Below are 13,398 nucleotides of genomic sequence, written 5' to 3'. Positions count from 1 at the left end.
TTAGATGACAGAAAAAATATTTACTGAATATTCATGTATAATAATAATGAAGAAAAATTAGGAAAATGATGTGTCCATGCCTGATGTTCTCATCCTCTGCAACACTTTTTGAGAACAGTTTAAGCACACATACAGAATTTTAATAAAGTTTGATTTTGAGTGACCAAGCACATGGACCAGTTACTTCAAGATGGCTACCAGGTAAGATCATTTTTTTACAGTTAATTTGAAATATTGTCTTGTCAGAATGCTTACACGACATTTTGATTATCATTACCGCAACAGATGCTTATTAAATGTTAATTTAATTAATAGAAGCATAATACTTTGATTTTAAATGCATGTGCAGAATCTCCAAATTATGTTCTTTCAGGTTTGTCATGTCATTTTGAAAATAATGTCAGTGTTGATATTTTCTGACTGTTGCGGTAATGAGATTTTTTAGGACAAATTTTTAAAATTATGTTACAAAAAGTGTTAAATGATAAGTAAAAGTTTTTAAATTAATGTTCCCATGTACTCCAGACTTTGTTTTTCAATGTCTGGTGGGAAAAAAAGTAAATTTAAGCAATTTTTACATTTTCATGCTTGACATTTTTAAAACCAAGTTTTCGTGAGAATCACCCACCCATTAAATTCCATCATATTTTTTATTCCTACTATGGAAGTCAGTGGTCACTATTAGCTGTGTGTTTACCATCATTTATGAAAATATCTTCTTGTGTGTTCATAAGAAAAAAGAAATTCATACAGGTTTAGAACAACATGAAGATTCATTTTAAGGTGAACTATCCCTTCTTAGTTACTGTGAATGATACTGAATTTGTAATGCAAATGTAAAAATATAATTAGAATGTAAATAGTTACTGTGACTGATACTAAATATGTAATGAAAATGTAAAAATATAATGAAAATGCAATTACTGTTAATGTGACTAATACTGAATGATGTAATGCAAATGTAAAAAATAAAGTTGAAATCCAAATACATTGTTGAATGATTTTAAACATGGTATTTTGCCTGTTAATGCCTTTAGTGCATTGCAGAAATAGAATAAGGTCTAAATGTAACTGGCCCCTTTAAAGGGGATCGCACACCAGCCGCGCAGCTCAGCGCCGCGCCGTTCTAAAAAAATGTAACACATTGTTTTCTATGAGTGTACGCACACCGGCGCCGACAGGTGGCGCCTGTCCGCGCCGCCCAGCTGTGACTCAGGAAGTTGTTCTAATCCCTGTCGCGCCACAGAGCGCCACTCACATAGTTTAACATTAAATAACATCATATTTTCCCACATCATTAATGATTAACATTGGCTGCTAATGTATATTTTACATTTTGAATTATACGCTATCTGACGAAGCTCGCGCTATTTAAAGTGCACTTCCGGTTTACAATACCTCCGAGTTCTCACTAAAGATAAACCTCACTAAATAAAAATTATTTTTGATGATTTTTTAAACTTTTATAGACATACCTATAGCCTCTAGTATCGCTGAGGGAAAAACTCAATACCCATCTGACACAGTCTTTGTTCATGGTAAGTTGGTCTATTTTGGTATTTTAAAGTAACCTTTGTTTTTATTTAAAGAAGTTGGTTAAAAATTAGTTTTTAAAAATCTATATTATAACACTGTCTTTGTTTTACCATTTTTGATAAAGAGGATTTGCAAATCGTTCATTGCTCTATAATATAAAAAGATAATTTAAAATGTCATACAAAACACACTACTGAAAATAACCCCCGTTTGTTCTTATTCTTTGTTAAAGGTTTAAGCCTAGTATAACGATTAACACAAGATACAAAATAATTGCCCCCAAAAATATCCTTTGTCTACTGTGTGATGCTGTGACAACCCCAGCATCTTCCCAGCCAGGAATTACATCAGATGGTTGAAAACCCGGTACATTTGTTAAATGTTTGATTTGTCTTTAAAGAAACTTTACATCCGTCAGATGGGTGTCATACACACATCTTTGGGGCCATCTGTGAAATGTATGTGTGTCCATAGACTTAAGAGGTGATGGGACAGCCTATGTTTATGGAAAGTTTGTCTATTTTGGTATTTTAGAGTAACTTTTGTTTTAATTTACAAAAGTTTGTGAAAATCAAATTTTTTAATCTATATTATACATTTGTTTACACATTGACCCAATGTTATAAAAGATAGTTAAAAATATACAAACGTTTGTTCTTATTCTTTGTTAAATGTTTAAACCTATCTATTATAACTATTAACGTAGGAACAAAAATATTTGCCCCCAAAATATCCTTTGTCTGCTGCGTCTCTCAAACATTTAGGTACTATGTCGATTGAATTAACACAGACATTAATAAAAAGAGATGGTTGGAAACCCATTTGTTAAATGTTTGATTCTTTGTCTTAAAGGAAAGATCCATCAGTATTTGTCATAAAATCTACACTAAATCTAAGATAAACATAAATTTTTGTCAGAGTGGACAGAATTACATTTATTTCACGATCAGTGTTTTAAAAACAGGCACACATACTCATTTACAAAGACCCCATGCTGAGAAGTGATGGGGCTGTGGTAGAGAGGACACACAGAGACACCGGCCATAAAAATAACAACCAAAATATAGCTGCAAAGCAGCGATGCCGGGGTTAAGCTAAAAAGGGCACAGAATGAAGTATTGGTTGATGACCGTCATGATTTAAGATTTAAGAAGTTTTCAGTAGATTAAGGCAAAAATAGCCATTTTTCAAATCTTGAGTGCTGTGCAGAAACAATGGGTTTTGTCTCAGGTCATGTTTGTGATGACACCCACCAAATTTGGTGTACGTATGATTAAGCAATGTGGAGATATAGCCTCAAATTACTTGACCACTAGGGGGCACTGCACCGAAAAAATAGATGTGCCTCAGGTCATGATTGTGATGACATTCACCAAATTTGATATACATACAATTAAGCAATGTTGAGATATAGCCTCAAATCACTTGACCACTGGGGGCACTGCACCGAAACAATAGATGGTGCCTCAGGTCATGATTGTGATGACACCCACCAAATTTTATATACATACGATTAAGCAATGTTGATATATAGCCTCAAATGACTTGACCACTAGGGGGCACTGCACCGAAACAATAGATGGTGCCTCAGGTCATGATTGTGATGACACCCACCAATTTGGTGTACATATGATTAAGCAATGTGGAGATATGGCCTCAAATGACTTGACCACCAGGTGGCACTGCACCGAAACAATAGATGATGCCTCAGGTCATGATTGTGATGACACCCACAAAATTTGATATACACATGATTAAGCAATGTTGAAATATAGCCTCAAATGACTTGACCACTGGGGGCACTGCACCGAAACAATATGGTGCCTCAGGACATGATTGCGATGACAAATACAAATATGGTGTAAATACGATAAAGTGATCTGGAGATAAAGCCTCAAAACTCTTAACCAGTAGGGGGCACTGAAAAGTTTACAAGGGCTTTCAAAAAATGTCACTGATGAACTAGGTGGTGCTGTAACAAAACATCCCATACACCCTCAGTTCATGACATGTACAAGTAGTGAAACATTCACCTATTCATACAGTGTCAGCCACACAAGAGCCATCCAGCTCATCTGGAGCATTTGGGGTTAGATGTCTCACTCATGGACACCTCATCACTTGGTTAGGTGGAGCTGGGATTTGAACCACCAACCTTCCGATTTGTAGACAGCCTACACTAACCACTAAACCACTGCCAATACACACATCAATGTGCAAAACCTTTGCGAAGATATAGCCTCAAATCCATTTTCGTGCTCGCCATCATATTTGTTGATGTGCTATACAACAACTGACAATAACTTTTTGTCTACAGTCTAGATTGTGTGTACCAAATCCAAGCCAATCAAACAAACGCCGTAGGTGGAGTTTTGAAAAAGTTGAAATGCTTTGTTATTGAAAATTGCAGACAGAAAACGTTTTGATATCGTTTGACTCGGCATGCCTCAAGGAATCTAACAATAGCACTTTTATAATTTTAGACTCAAGTTTGCAGTAGTTATAAGCAAAAATAGCCATTTTTCAAATCTCGTAAACACTAGGTGGCGCTGTGACGAAACTGGGCATGGACCCTCAGGTCGTGACTGCCATCAAAACTACCAAGTTTCGTATGAATACGCTTAACTTTGGCGAAGATACAGCCTCAAATCAGTTTTTTCGCGCTCTACGTAAAATTCATTGACGCGGTATACGGTAACGGATTGGTGAATCAATACGAATTCCATAACTTTTTGCATGAGTGTCTCTAGATGCTACACACCCATTCTTTAAGCAAATTGGACAAAAGCTCTAGGACGAGTTCGAAAAAGTAGGATTTACAAACAATTAAAAATATTGAAATAATTAGCATAACGGAAATGACGTCATATGGTGCAATCGAATCGGCATGAGCCAAGGAATCAGAAGAAACACAAATTGCGTTTCTATGAATCAAATCCATTTTCGTGCTCACCATTATATTTGTTGATGTGCTATACAACAACTGACAAAAACTTTTTGTCTAGAGTCTAGATTGTGTGTACCAAATCCAAGCCAATCAAACAAACGCTGTAGGAGGAGTTTTGAAAAAGTTGGTATGCTTTGTTATTGAAAATGGCAGACAGAAAACGTTTTGATATCATTTGACTCGGCATGCCTCAAGGAATCTAACAATAGCACTTTCATGAATTTAGACTCAATTTTGCAGTAGTTATAAGCAAAAAAAAAACACTTTTCAATGACTGTTATGACACATAACTCATGGACATCTTGCCACTTGGTCAGGTGGAGCTGGGGTTTGAACCACTAACCTTCTGATTTGTAGACAACCACCACTAACCCCTGAACCACTGCGCTAAAGCCGGCGCGTGTTAGTCGAGGTAAAGCAACCAAAAGACGGCACAGCGACGCGAGTTCGCGCCTCGCTCAGACCAGTGGTGGAGTTCGTGTGACGTGTCAGTTTGACGCTGCTAGTGCACGCATGTGTCATCATCGTTGTCTCCCGCACTTTAATCAATTGTAAATCAGCCCCCCCCCAGCACTGTAATTGGACACTTTTAATAACGGAATAAAAACTATAAACAGGACTGTCCCTGTTCTTATGGTGTGTTTTATTGATTAAAGACTTGTTTTTGTGTTTACAGCTACAAAATATTGTTTATTCGTAAATTATAGAGTAGCCAAATTAATAGACTATATAAATAGACACAGAAACAATGTGAGGGCAAGGATTAAACATTTATTATTTGCATAGATTTTTAAGGTAAATAAAAAACCAGAACAGCAATGTTATTAAAATAAAATAATAAATAGTAAACATTAATAAAATACACATTCAACTTAGTAGTGCAATTCTGACGTATCAATGTTAATAATAATAATAATAATAATAATAATAACAAAAACAAAAACTTGCAGTGCACCTTTGACATGTCAGACTAAGAAAATAATATTAAATCAAAACAAACATTTATCACAGTAGTGCAACTTTGAAAGGTCATCCTAAACAATAACAATAAAAAACTTGACCATAAACAAGGTAAACTTAACATAATTTACAGTGTGTATAGCGTGTATATTATTTATAGTGTGTATATAAAATGTGAAATTTTTAAGTAGCTGGAGGATTGTCAACATAATAAATAGTAAACATTAATAAAATAAACATTCAACATAGTAGTGCAATTCTGACGTATCAATGTTAATAATAATAATAATAACAAAACAAAAATTTGCAGTGCACCTTTGACATGTCAGACTAAAATTTTTTTTTAAATCAAAACAAACATTTATCACGGTAGTGCAACTTTGAAAGGTCATCCTAAACAATAACAATTAAAAACTTGACCATAAACAAGGTAAACTTAACATTATTTACAGTGTGTATAGCGTGTGTATTATTTACAGTGTGTATATAAAATGTGAAATTTTTAAGGAGCTGGAGGATTGTCATTTCCTGTTTTTTTTTTCCCATAACCACGTCCCTCCAGCACAGCCCTCCATTCAGCATATGACTGAGTCTCAGTCTCTTTGCAGTACCAGTTGCCAAAGTACTGAAGATGTGATGGTGGCTTTCTCTCTTTGTTGCACTTTCTACAAAGAATAACATCTGTCTTCCTCACATATTTGCGTGTGACAGTTCCAGTGTCCTCCCTCATCTGTTTTCTCTTCCTGTACTGCTGAGTGGAGTAAGGTACAGCTTGACTAGATGTTTGTGTCTGAGCTGATGGTGGCATAGCAGAAGGTAAAGGTACGTTAAAGAACACCACCTGTGAAGTTCCAGGCACTGAAGATGGTGTATCTACAACTGTCGGAAGCTGCAGGGAGGGCAAAATGAAAGGCAGAGAGACGGGTATTGCTGGTGCAATGATAGGGAGTCTTTGATGTGATGGTGGTGCCTGGGAGATGGCTGGAGGTTGTGACCTCCTCTTGAGTTTTGCCTCCCCAGCAGTGTTTCTTGGCAGGACAAAAAGGTGAGGCTCAGCCAAGCTCCCTGGAAATAGGGTCGGCCCTTTCTGCAAAGCCGCAGGAAGCTTCTCAGGTCCAGCCATGGGTGCATCTGGGAAATTGATACCCTGCTTTGTAACCCCCACATCCTGTGACTTGTCACGCTTGGAGAACCTGGAAAAACATAAAACAACCAGTATTAATAAACATTTAAACAAAAATAAAAAAGTACTGTGATCATTTACTGTTTAATCACGACTATAATGCAACAGCATTACACAGCTGATATCATATAGCAATTGATCACACCCTAGTGTCATGTTGCTTTTGTAAAATGACTACTTTAATTGAAATTAACATTGGATTATGGATTCTTACAGTCTGTTAAAGATCATGTCGTAAGCAATAAATCATATCTTTCATAATAGAAAAGTAAACAGAAGTTGGACTCTTGTTGATTTGTTTCTAGACCCGTCAAAGCACCCACAGTTACATTCAGTCAACCGTGTCAATTACTTAAAGCAGCTGAGGGCTATACAGAGGGTTCATGTTTTGGTATAGCGGTTACAATGCTAATTAACTCACCAGTCTGAGATTGTTGAAGCGTTCATCTGTGGAAGCTGGATGGTGGTTTCTCTCATCACCCTATCATTGGTGAGGATGCACTCTCGGATATGTCTGTAGACCCGTGCAATCATTGTGAAGCGGGTGACCCTCTCTCCATTAACACGCACCGCGTTTTGGTAGAGAGCACAGAGCCTTATGAAGATGCCCTCCACCACTCTGTTGCAGTCAGGCCTCTGTGCAGGACTATGAGGCCCAATGAAACACCTACAAATTACAGAAGAATACATATTATTAATGTAAGATTGTTTTCAGTGTGTGAACTTTTCTCTGTTGAGTTTATTGTTCTATTCTGTCAGATTTGCTTTGTGTTGTCTAGATGTTAATTTTTTATATCTGTGCAGAGTTATGTTGTCTTGTTTGTTTTCTGGGTCATTGTTGAAATATCATATCAATAAATTAGGTGTCTACTGTTTTACTGTGTTGTGGCATTATCACAGCTTTAGACAAAAAGTGTCTTAAACTGATGTTAAACACAGAGATTATTTTTGTGATAATCCAAAAGTCTATGAGAAAAATAAACTGGCTTTTTTGAGAGGGTCAGCCAACAAAAATATGTCATTCCTGTGGCACTCTATAATGACCCCGGTCTGCGTTTTTTCAACGATGTATGGTTAGAACTGTGTCCATAGGAATGTAACTTACATAACATAAAATCAGCACTAAACGTAAATCACAACTAACAATTTTTGTTATATCTAGGCCAAGTATGAATTTAAGAGGCTGCAGGAAGATAAGATAGTAATAAGTCGTCAGGTTTTACTAAATATATATCTTTTATAAATATCAAAACCCTCAAACAAATCAAAACCCTGTATTTGCTAAATTTAGCATACCTTCTGGTGCTCTCCACACCTGGTGCCACATTCTTCTTACTGGCCCTGAATCGTCCCTGTTTTAGGTTGGTTTGGTGACGTGGCGAGTAAGTGGTCTTTTTCTTATCAAACTCCCCCAATGCCTGCCATAGGTTGATGATTTGATCAGACTCTTCTCCAGTTAAGGCCAGACGGTGTTCTCTAAGGTTGAACAAATACTCTGCCAAGTCCTGCACAGCTCCATAACCTTCAATATTATCGGGTCCAACACAATCCTAAAATGAAAGATCATTTAGCAACTTTTGAAAGCACCAATGAATACAAATATTCACATGAAAGCACAGCCAACATAACCCAGATTTTGTTTGCATACATGTATATGTACATTAAAAAAGAAACCGTGCCCTTACATCATGCGAAGGGTTCTCTTCAGATGTTGGAAGGTCAGTTTCTGTGGACCCTTGGTTACCTGGGGCTACATGAAAAAGGTAAATATTTAGTTTACATTTGTATTTATCTTTCAATATGACAAATATTCATTTAGAGTCATTTAGAGTTAGTGTGACAACAAACAACTCTCAATAAAAATACTTTGGTAAAACTCACAGCTATGTGCGCCAGGAGATAGTGCTGGCTGAGTGTGCAGTGAGCTGGAAACAGAAGATGTGACTGGTATTGGAGGGACCACAGACAGTGATGACGTAGAGCTGGTGACAGGAGATCTCACTGGTGACACATACAGTGATGACTTGGGTCTGGTTGCCGGAGGGGTTGAAGATGATGCTGCAGACACTGATGCTTGTGAAGCAGCAGAAGGTATCCGCTCTGTGTCAAAGGTGGGGACAGTGATGTCTTGAAACTCCTCAAGTTCATCATAAGCTTCCTCCACCTCTATAGCAACCTCAGTGGTCTCAGACTCTTCAATGGCCAACCTGTAGTCCTGCAGAACTTTACCAGTTTGCTGGTAAAGATACTCTACTCCGATAAGTTCACCTTTAAAATATTAAAACAATGACAATTAGATAATATACCAGAATATTATATTATTACTCTTTATTATAACACTGTTTGTGTTTGTGTGTGTGTGTGTGTGTGTGTAATTGTCACCAAAAACAACAAACAGTTATCTACCAGTGTACTTTCTTGGCCCAACATAAGGGCTGATTTTCATGCCCATGACCTCCTCTGAAAGAATATTGGCAGCATGACGGAGAAGATGACTATAGGAATGTGGCTGCTGCTCATCAGTTGTTGCTGCCACAGCCCGGTCCTCATTCCACCTTGCAAGTCCATCCAAAAGATACGCCTGAAAAAAGGTGTCACTTGCCAGCGTGCCTGTACATTAAAAAAATCATATAAATACATAAATAACTGTTCTTGCTATTCTCATAATTATTTCAATATATAATTAAGTAAAATCTTATTAAAAAAAATCTGTGACTAAAATTACTTACCTGGGATGAATCTGTTGAGGTGCAGATGAAAAGACTCCAGCGAAGTAGAACCTCTGGCACAGCGGTAAGTTGGCAGACGATGCCCTCCCTTCATTAAAGTGCCCGTCTGCATGTAGAGCTGCACACCTTGAGGATCCTGGATGCAGGCCACATGCTTTCGCTGGGACTTTATGATCTCAGTCATCCGGGCTGAGTTTATTAAAGGGACTCCCAGAGTGTCACGACCAGCATCTCCTTCAAAGGCCTGAATGAGGCTCTCAATCATCGTCAGGGTCTCCTTGGTCCCACGAGTGGTTCTCCTGCAATGTAGGGCTAGCTCGCTACGGCTGATACGGCGCAGTACATCAGCTTCAGATGATGGTCTCCAGTCAGCTTCTAGCTCTGCACGCTTTGCCATCTTCAGGGCCGTCAGGTCGTCCTGGTCCCACATGAAAATACAGTGGCTGAGGCGACTCATAAATGTGGCATATAACGGGTGACAGTCGGTGGTGCAACCCACAGAAAATCTCCGCATAAAGTGCCATATATCCAACCGGATGGTCATTTGCTCCCACTCTTCAAACATCCTCCTCAGAAGAGTGTTGCCACAGCAGTCTCGGTCCACATACAGTACCTCGGGAGGAGCTACCCCAGCCACTCTGTATCTCCTAATGAGGCCTTCAATCATTGGCCCAAGACCAAAACCCTCACTTGCTGTGAGCACGGACATGATCACCTGTCCATGCTCATTTCCAACATTGGTTGCCCAGGCAGCGGTGCCATAGCTGGGTCCTGCTAGTTTTCTGGCTACTTTTTTTGTGGAATCCATTTTTAAGATCCGACCATATTGTGATGTTATAGCGGCCTTGATCTCATCCAGCCGTTGCAGGACATCCTGGGCATAGACCTGCATCAGCCACCGGTGCTTAGGGACAGAAGGCATTGGAGGAAGCGGTTCAAATGTCACAGGCAGTATCAGGCTTGATGTGACAGCACTGGCAATCCCCTTGCAATCTGTAAGATATTGGACTGTTTTTTGCAACCAGACCTCAGCATGACGCTCCTGCAGCTTGCGCTGGATCTGGCTGCTGCTGTTTCCCAGGCCTCGTTGACGCATCAAACATACTACCTGAAAGTCACATGCAAGTTTTGAGGTTAGAATGCAGGGGAACTGCACTCTGTGGCCAATGTCGAGTTGGGAGACGATATCATGGCTCCAGCTGATGACCTTTCTCTTACATCTTCGGCAGGCCAGGTACTCAGATGCCACAAAGTACACACTATTCAAAGCAATCACGACCCTGATCTTTTGATGCAGGCCAGCTGAGGTCAGAAGGTCTTTCTGACAGTCTGGATGTGGACAGGTCAGCTTCAATTGCCACAGCTTTCGTGGCATCCAGAGCAGCAGAGGATGGCCAAAGTAATTCTCCAAGGAAGGAGCACTACTGGTCTTCAGTGGTACCGGTGGAGGATACCACCAAAGTTTGTCCACCCTGTTATAGATCAGCTCAGGACGGCCTGGTGCAGCCCACCTGAACAGGGCCTTGGATATCCACCTTTGGTCTACTTCAGGCAGGGTGTGTATCCATCCAGCTGGAAGACAGACTCGTTTTGCTGGAAAAAAAACATAAACACTAATTCACATTGTTACACCAACAAGGCTTCAATTAAGCCTAGAGTTTGACAGACAGTTTAGAGCTAATCCAGGGTTTGTTGATCTTAGTTTAATTTAAATTTGACTTGTGTTGCACTACTTCAATTTAAACACAGATTAACAAATCTTAGATTAAAACCTTAACTACACCCTTCATCTGTGATTTATTTTGTCCGCCATGATGAATTTGCTGTAATTAAACAGCAACAATGTTGACGTTGTCATTCAAAAGAAAATAAACAGTTTATGCAGGCAAAGGTAAAGTCATTTTTGTATTATAAATCACTACCTACATGCATCGGAAATCTAAAGGGTTGATTCAAAATAATAACATTTGACAATCTATTAAAACAGTCTATTGTATTGATTAATGGAGCAATGTGGCAGGAAACAAGCTCAGATATTGTGATATAATGCTGTGCCAGCGGATTTGTCATGCATAATCTAGGTTTAATGTAAAATTTAAACCTGGATCAAAATGATAATTTAAATGTAACCCTGTTTATTTTTAAACAAGATTAAATGTTTGGGCCTAATCCTTGTCGGTGCAACCCACCCATTGTTTTACTTTACTTTATTATGCCTGTAAAGGAAACTTGAATATTTTGTTATATGTTTTAAATAAGTATAAACGTACATGCCACATGTGCCTCCTCAAACATAGTTGCCTCTGCCAGCAGTGTGCTGTCATCTATCTCAGTGGACACAGAGGGGTGGGTTAGGGTGGCTGAGGGCCCTGCGGTGGCTTCAATGGACACAGTCGGGTCGGTGAGGGTGGCTGTGGGCCCTGTGGCTCCCTCAATGGACACAGTTGGATGGGTGAGGGTGGCAGAGGGTCGTGCACGTGCCTGGGCCAAAGCTACAAAACAAAACAAGGGACAATTAAACATGACTTCTGAACAGCAACAAATACTAAAAACAAACCAAGTATTTTACACATAAATGTTTGCTTACAAGGTGTGGTTTTGATGGGGGAAACCATCCTTTTTATGGTCTTGGTCAGGGTTCTTTGGTCAGGCAACTTCCCAACCAAGAGGGAGCGTAGAGAGGCAGTGGAAGCATGGGTGGTGGCAGCGTGCTGGGTGGGTGCAGCGTGCTGGGTAGGTGCAGCGTGCTGGGTGGGTGCAGCGTGCTGGGTAGGTGCAGCGTGCTGGGTGGGTGCAGCGTGCTGGGTAGGTGCAGCGTGCTGGGTGGGTGCAGCATGCTGGGTGGGTGCAGCGTGCTGGGTGGGTGCAGCTTGCTGAGTAGGGGCATCGTGCTTGGAAGCTTTTGCATAATTTTGCTCTTCCTTCATAGCAATGGCAATTTTGCCAGAAGGAAAGAGCTCAATATACTCCCTGAAACTCCCCTTGTTGTGGGCATGTTCTTGAGAGTCTTTGCTGCCTCCTGTGGGGTCCCTCTTCATAGATGCAACCAGGTAAGCAGCATACCCTAGTGCATTTTCTGCAACCCACCTGAATGTTTGCCCACGAAAGATACCAAACTGGATTTCAAAGAAACCCAGCAGGTGCTTTCTGTTAGCTGGATCTCCATGGTGCTGACTTAAGCTTTTCTTGGCCTTGTCCAGCACAGCCTCCGGGGACAGGGGTCTTGTGTAAGGCTTTCCTTTGTTGGCTTCCTTCACCTTTGCTGCTTCCAGTGTGTCCGAAAGATTCAGGCTGCCATCAGCCCGTCTCCTGAAGCGAGGCTCCATCTGAATTAAAAAATGAAGATATAAATATTACAGAGAAAAAGAAAACACATTTGGTAATCCAGCTGTGTAAATTACATTACTATATGGGCAATTCCTTACAAATGCTAACTTTACCATGAAACATTTTTTACCAAAGATTTTCACTGCATTTATTGTTTAGATGTCAAAAATTTGTGGTTTTTATACCCGTGTGAGGTCTCTTTCTTAAAGATTTTAAAGCATTTTAAGTATGCCTTTTTCATAATCATATAAAAACCATTTCAGAACTGTCACATCCATAACAGTACATATTCCTCTTTAATGCACACATGAAAATTACATTTAAATGCATTGTTTTTGTTCTAAAAAAGGGTCATCCCTTCTCTATTTGTTTTGTTTTTGGCTTCTGGTTTGTGCATAATAATTCACTGAAATCCTACAATGTTTTCTCTCAAAAACGTGTCTTTTTTTCACTTCCATAACATTCATAACAGTCCCTCATCTAAAATAGAAAACTTGTGCATAGATTGATATTATTTTGATGTCTGATAACAAACATATTGACTCTGACTATTTATATTTCATGTTTTGACAAAAAAAATCACATTAATAACGCAGAAATTGCATATATTTACTCATGATCACCTTACAGTGTTGCTTTTTATTATTCTATGTATATAAATATGTATATTTTTCCAACAGATTCAAAATGTTAACTAACATATCAGCATTATATTC

General features: G+C 39.1%; 2 protein-coding genes across 3 annotated transcripts in view; one reads left to right on the top strand and one right to left on the bottom strand.

Moving 5' to 3' along the window:
• Nucleotides 1-13,398, top strand: part of LOC141362787 (obscurin-like) — a 537,091-nt gene that overhangs the window by 238,835 nt on the left and 284,858 nt on the right. The window lies entirely within an intron of this gene.
• Nucleotides 5,431-12,393, bottom strand: LOC129440452 (uncharacterized). Its single transcript, XM_073865107.1, has 9 exons — nt 11,943-12,393; nt 11,626-11,847; nt 9,356-10,948; nt 9,033-9,236; nt 8,508-8,894; nt 8,312-8,376; nt 7,923-8,176; nt 7,048-7,293; nt 5,431-6,636 (listed from the first exon to the last, which is right to left on the bottom strand). Exons 1-9 carry the CDS (start codon nt 12,391-12,393, stop codon nt 5,946-5,948), a joined length of 4,113 nt encoding a protein of 1,370 aa, XP_073721208.1. The 3' UTR covers nt 5,431-5,945.

Source organism: Misgurnus anguillicaudatus, unplaced genomic scaffold (assembly GCF_027580225.2).
Source record: "Misgurnus anguillicaudatus unplaced genomic scaffold, ASM2758022v2 HiC_scaffold_29, whole genome shotgun sequence".
NCBI classification, from domain to species: Eukaryota; Metazoa; Chordata; class Actinopteri; order Cypriniformes; family Cobitidae; genus Misgurnus; species Misgurnus anguillicaudatus.
The sequence above is the reverse complement of the archived record's forward strand: the minus strand, read 5'-3'. Positions and strand labels throughout refer to the sequence as shown.

Excerpts from the sequence above, each read along its gene's own strand:
- LOC129440452 (XM_073865107.1), bottom strand. The coding sequence starts at position 12,393 with ATGAAGAGGGACCCCACAGGAGGCAGCAAAGACTCTCAAGAACATGCC. Across the intron at positions 8,377-8,507 it reads ATCTCCTGGCGCACATAGCT|CCCCAGGTAACCAAGGGTCC; the intron begins GTGAGTTTTACC and ends TTTTTCATGTAG. Across the intron at positions 8,177-8,311 it reads AAGAGAACCCTTCGCATGAT|GATTGTGTTGGACCCGATAA; the intron begins GTAAGGGCACGG and ends CTTTCATTTTAG.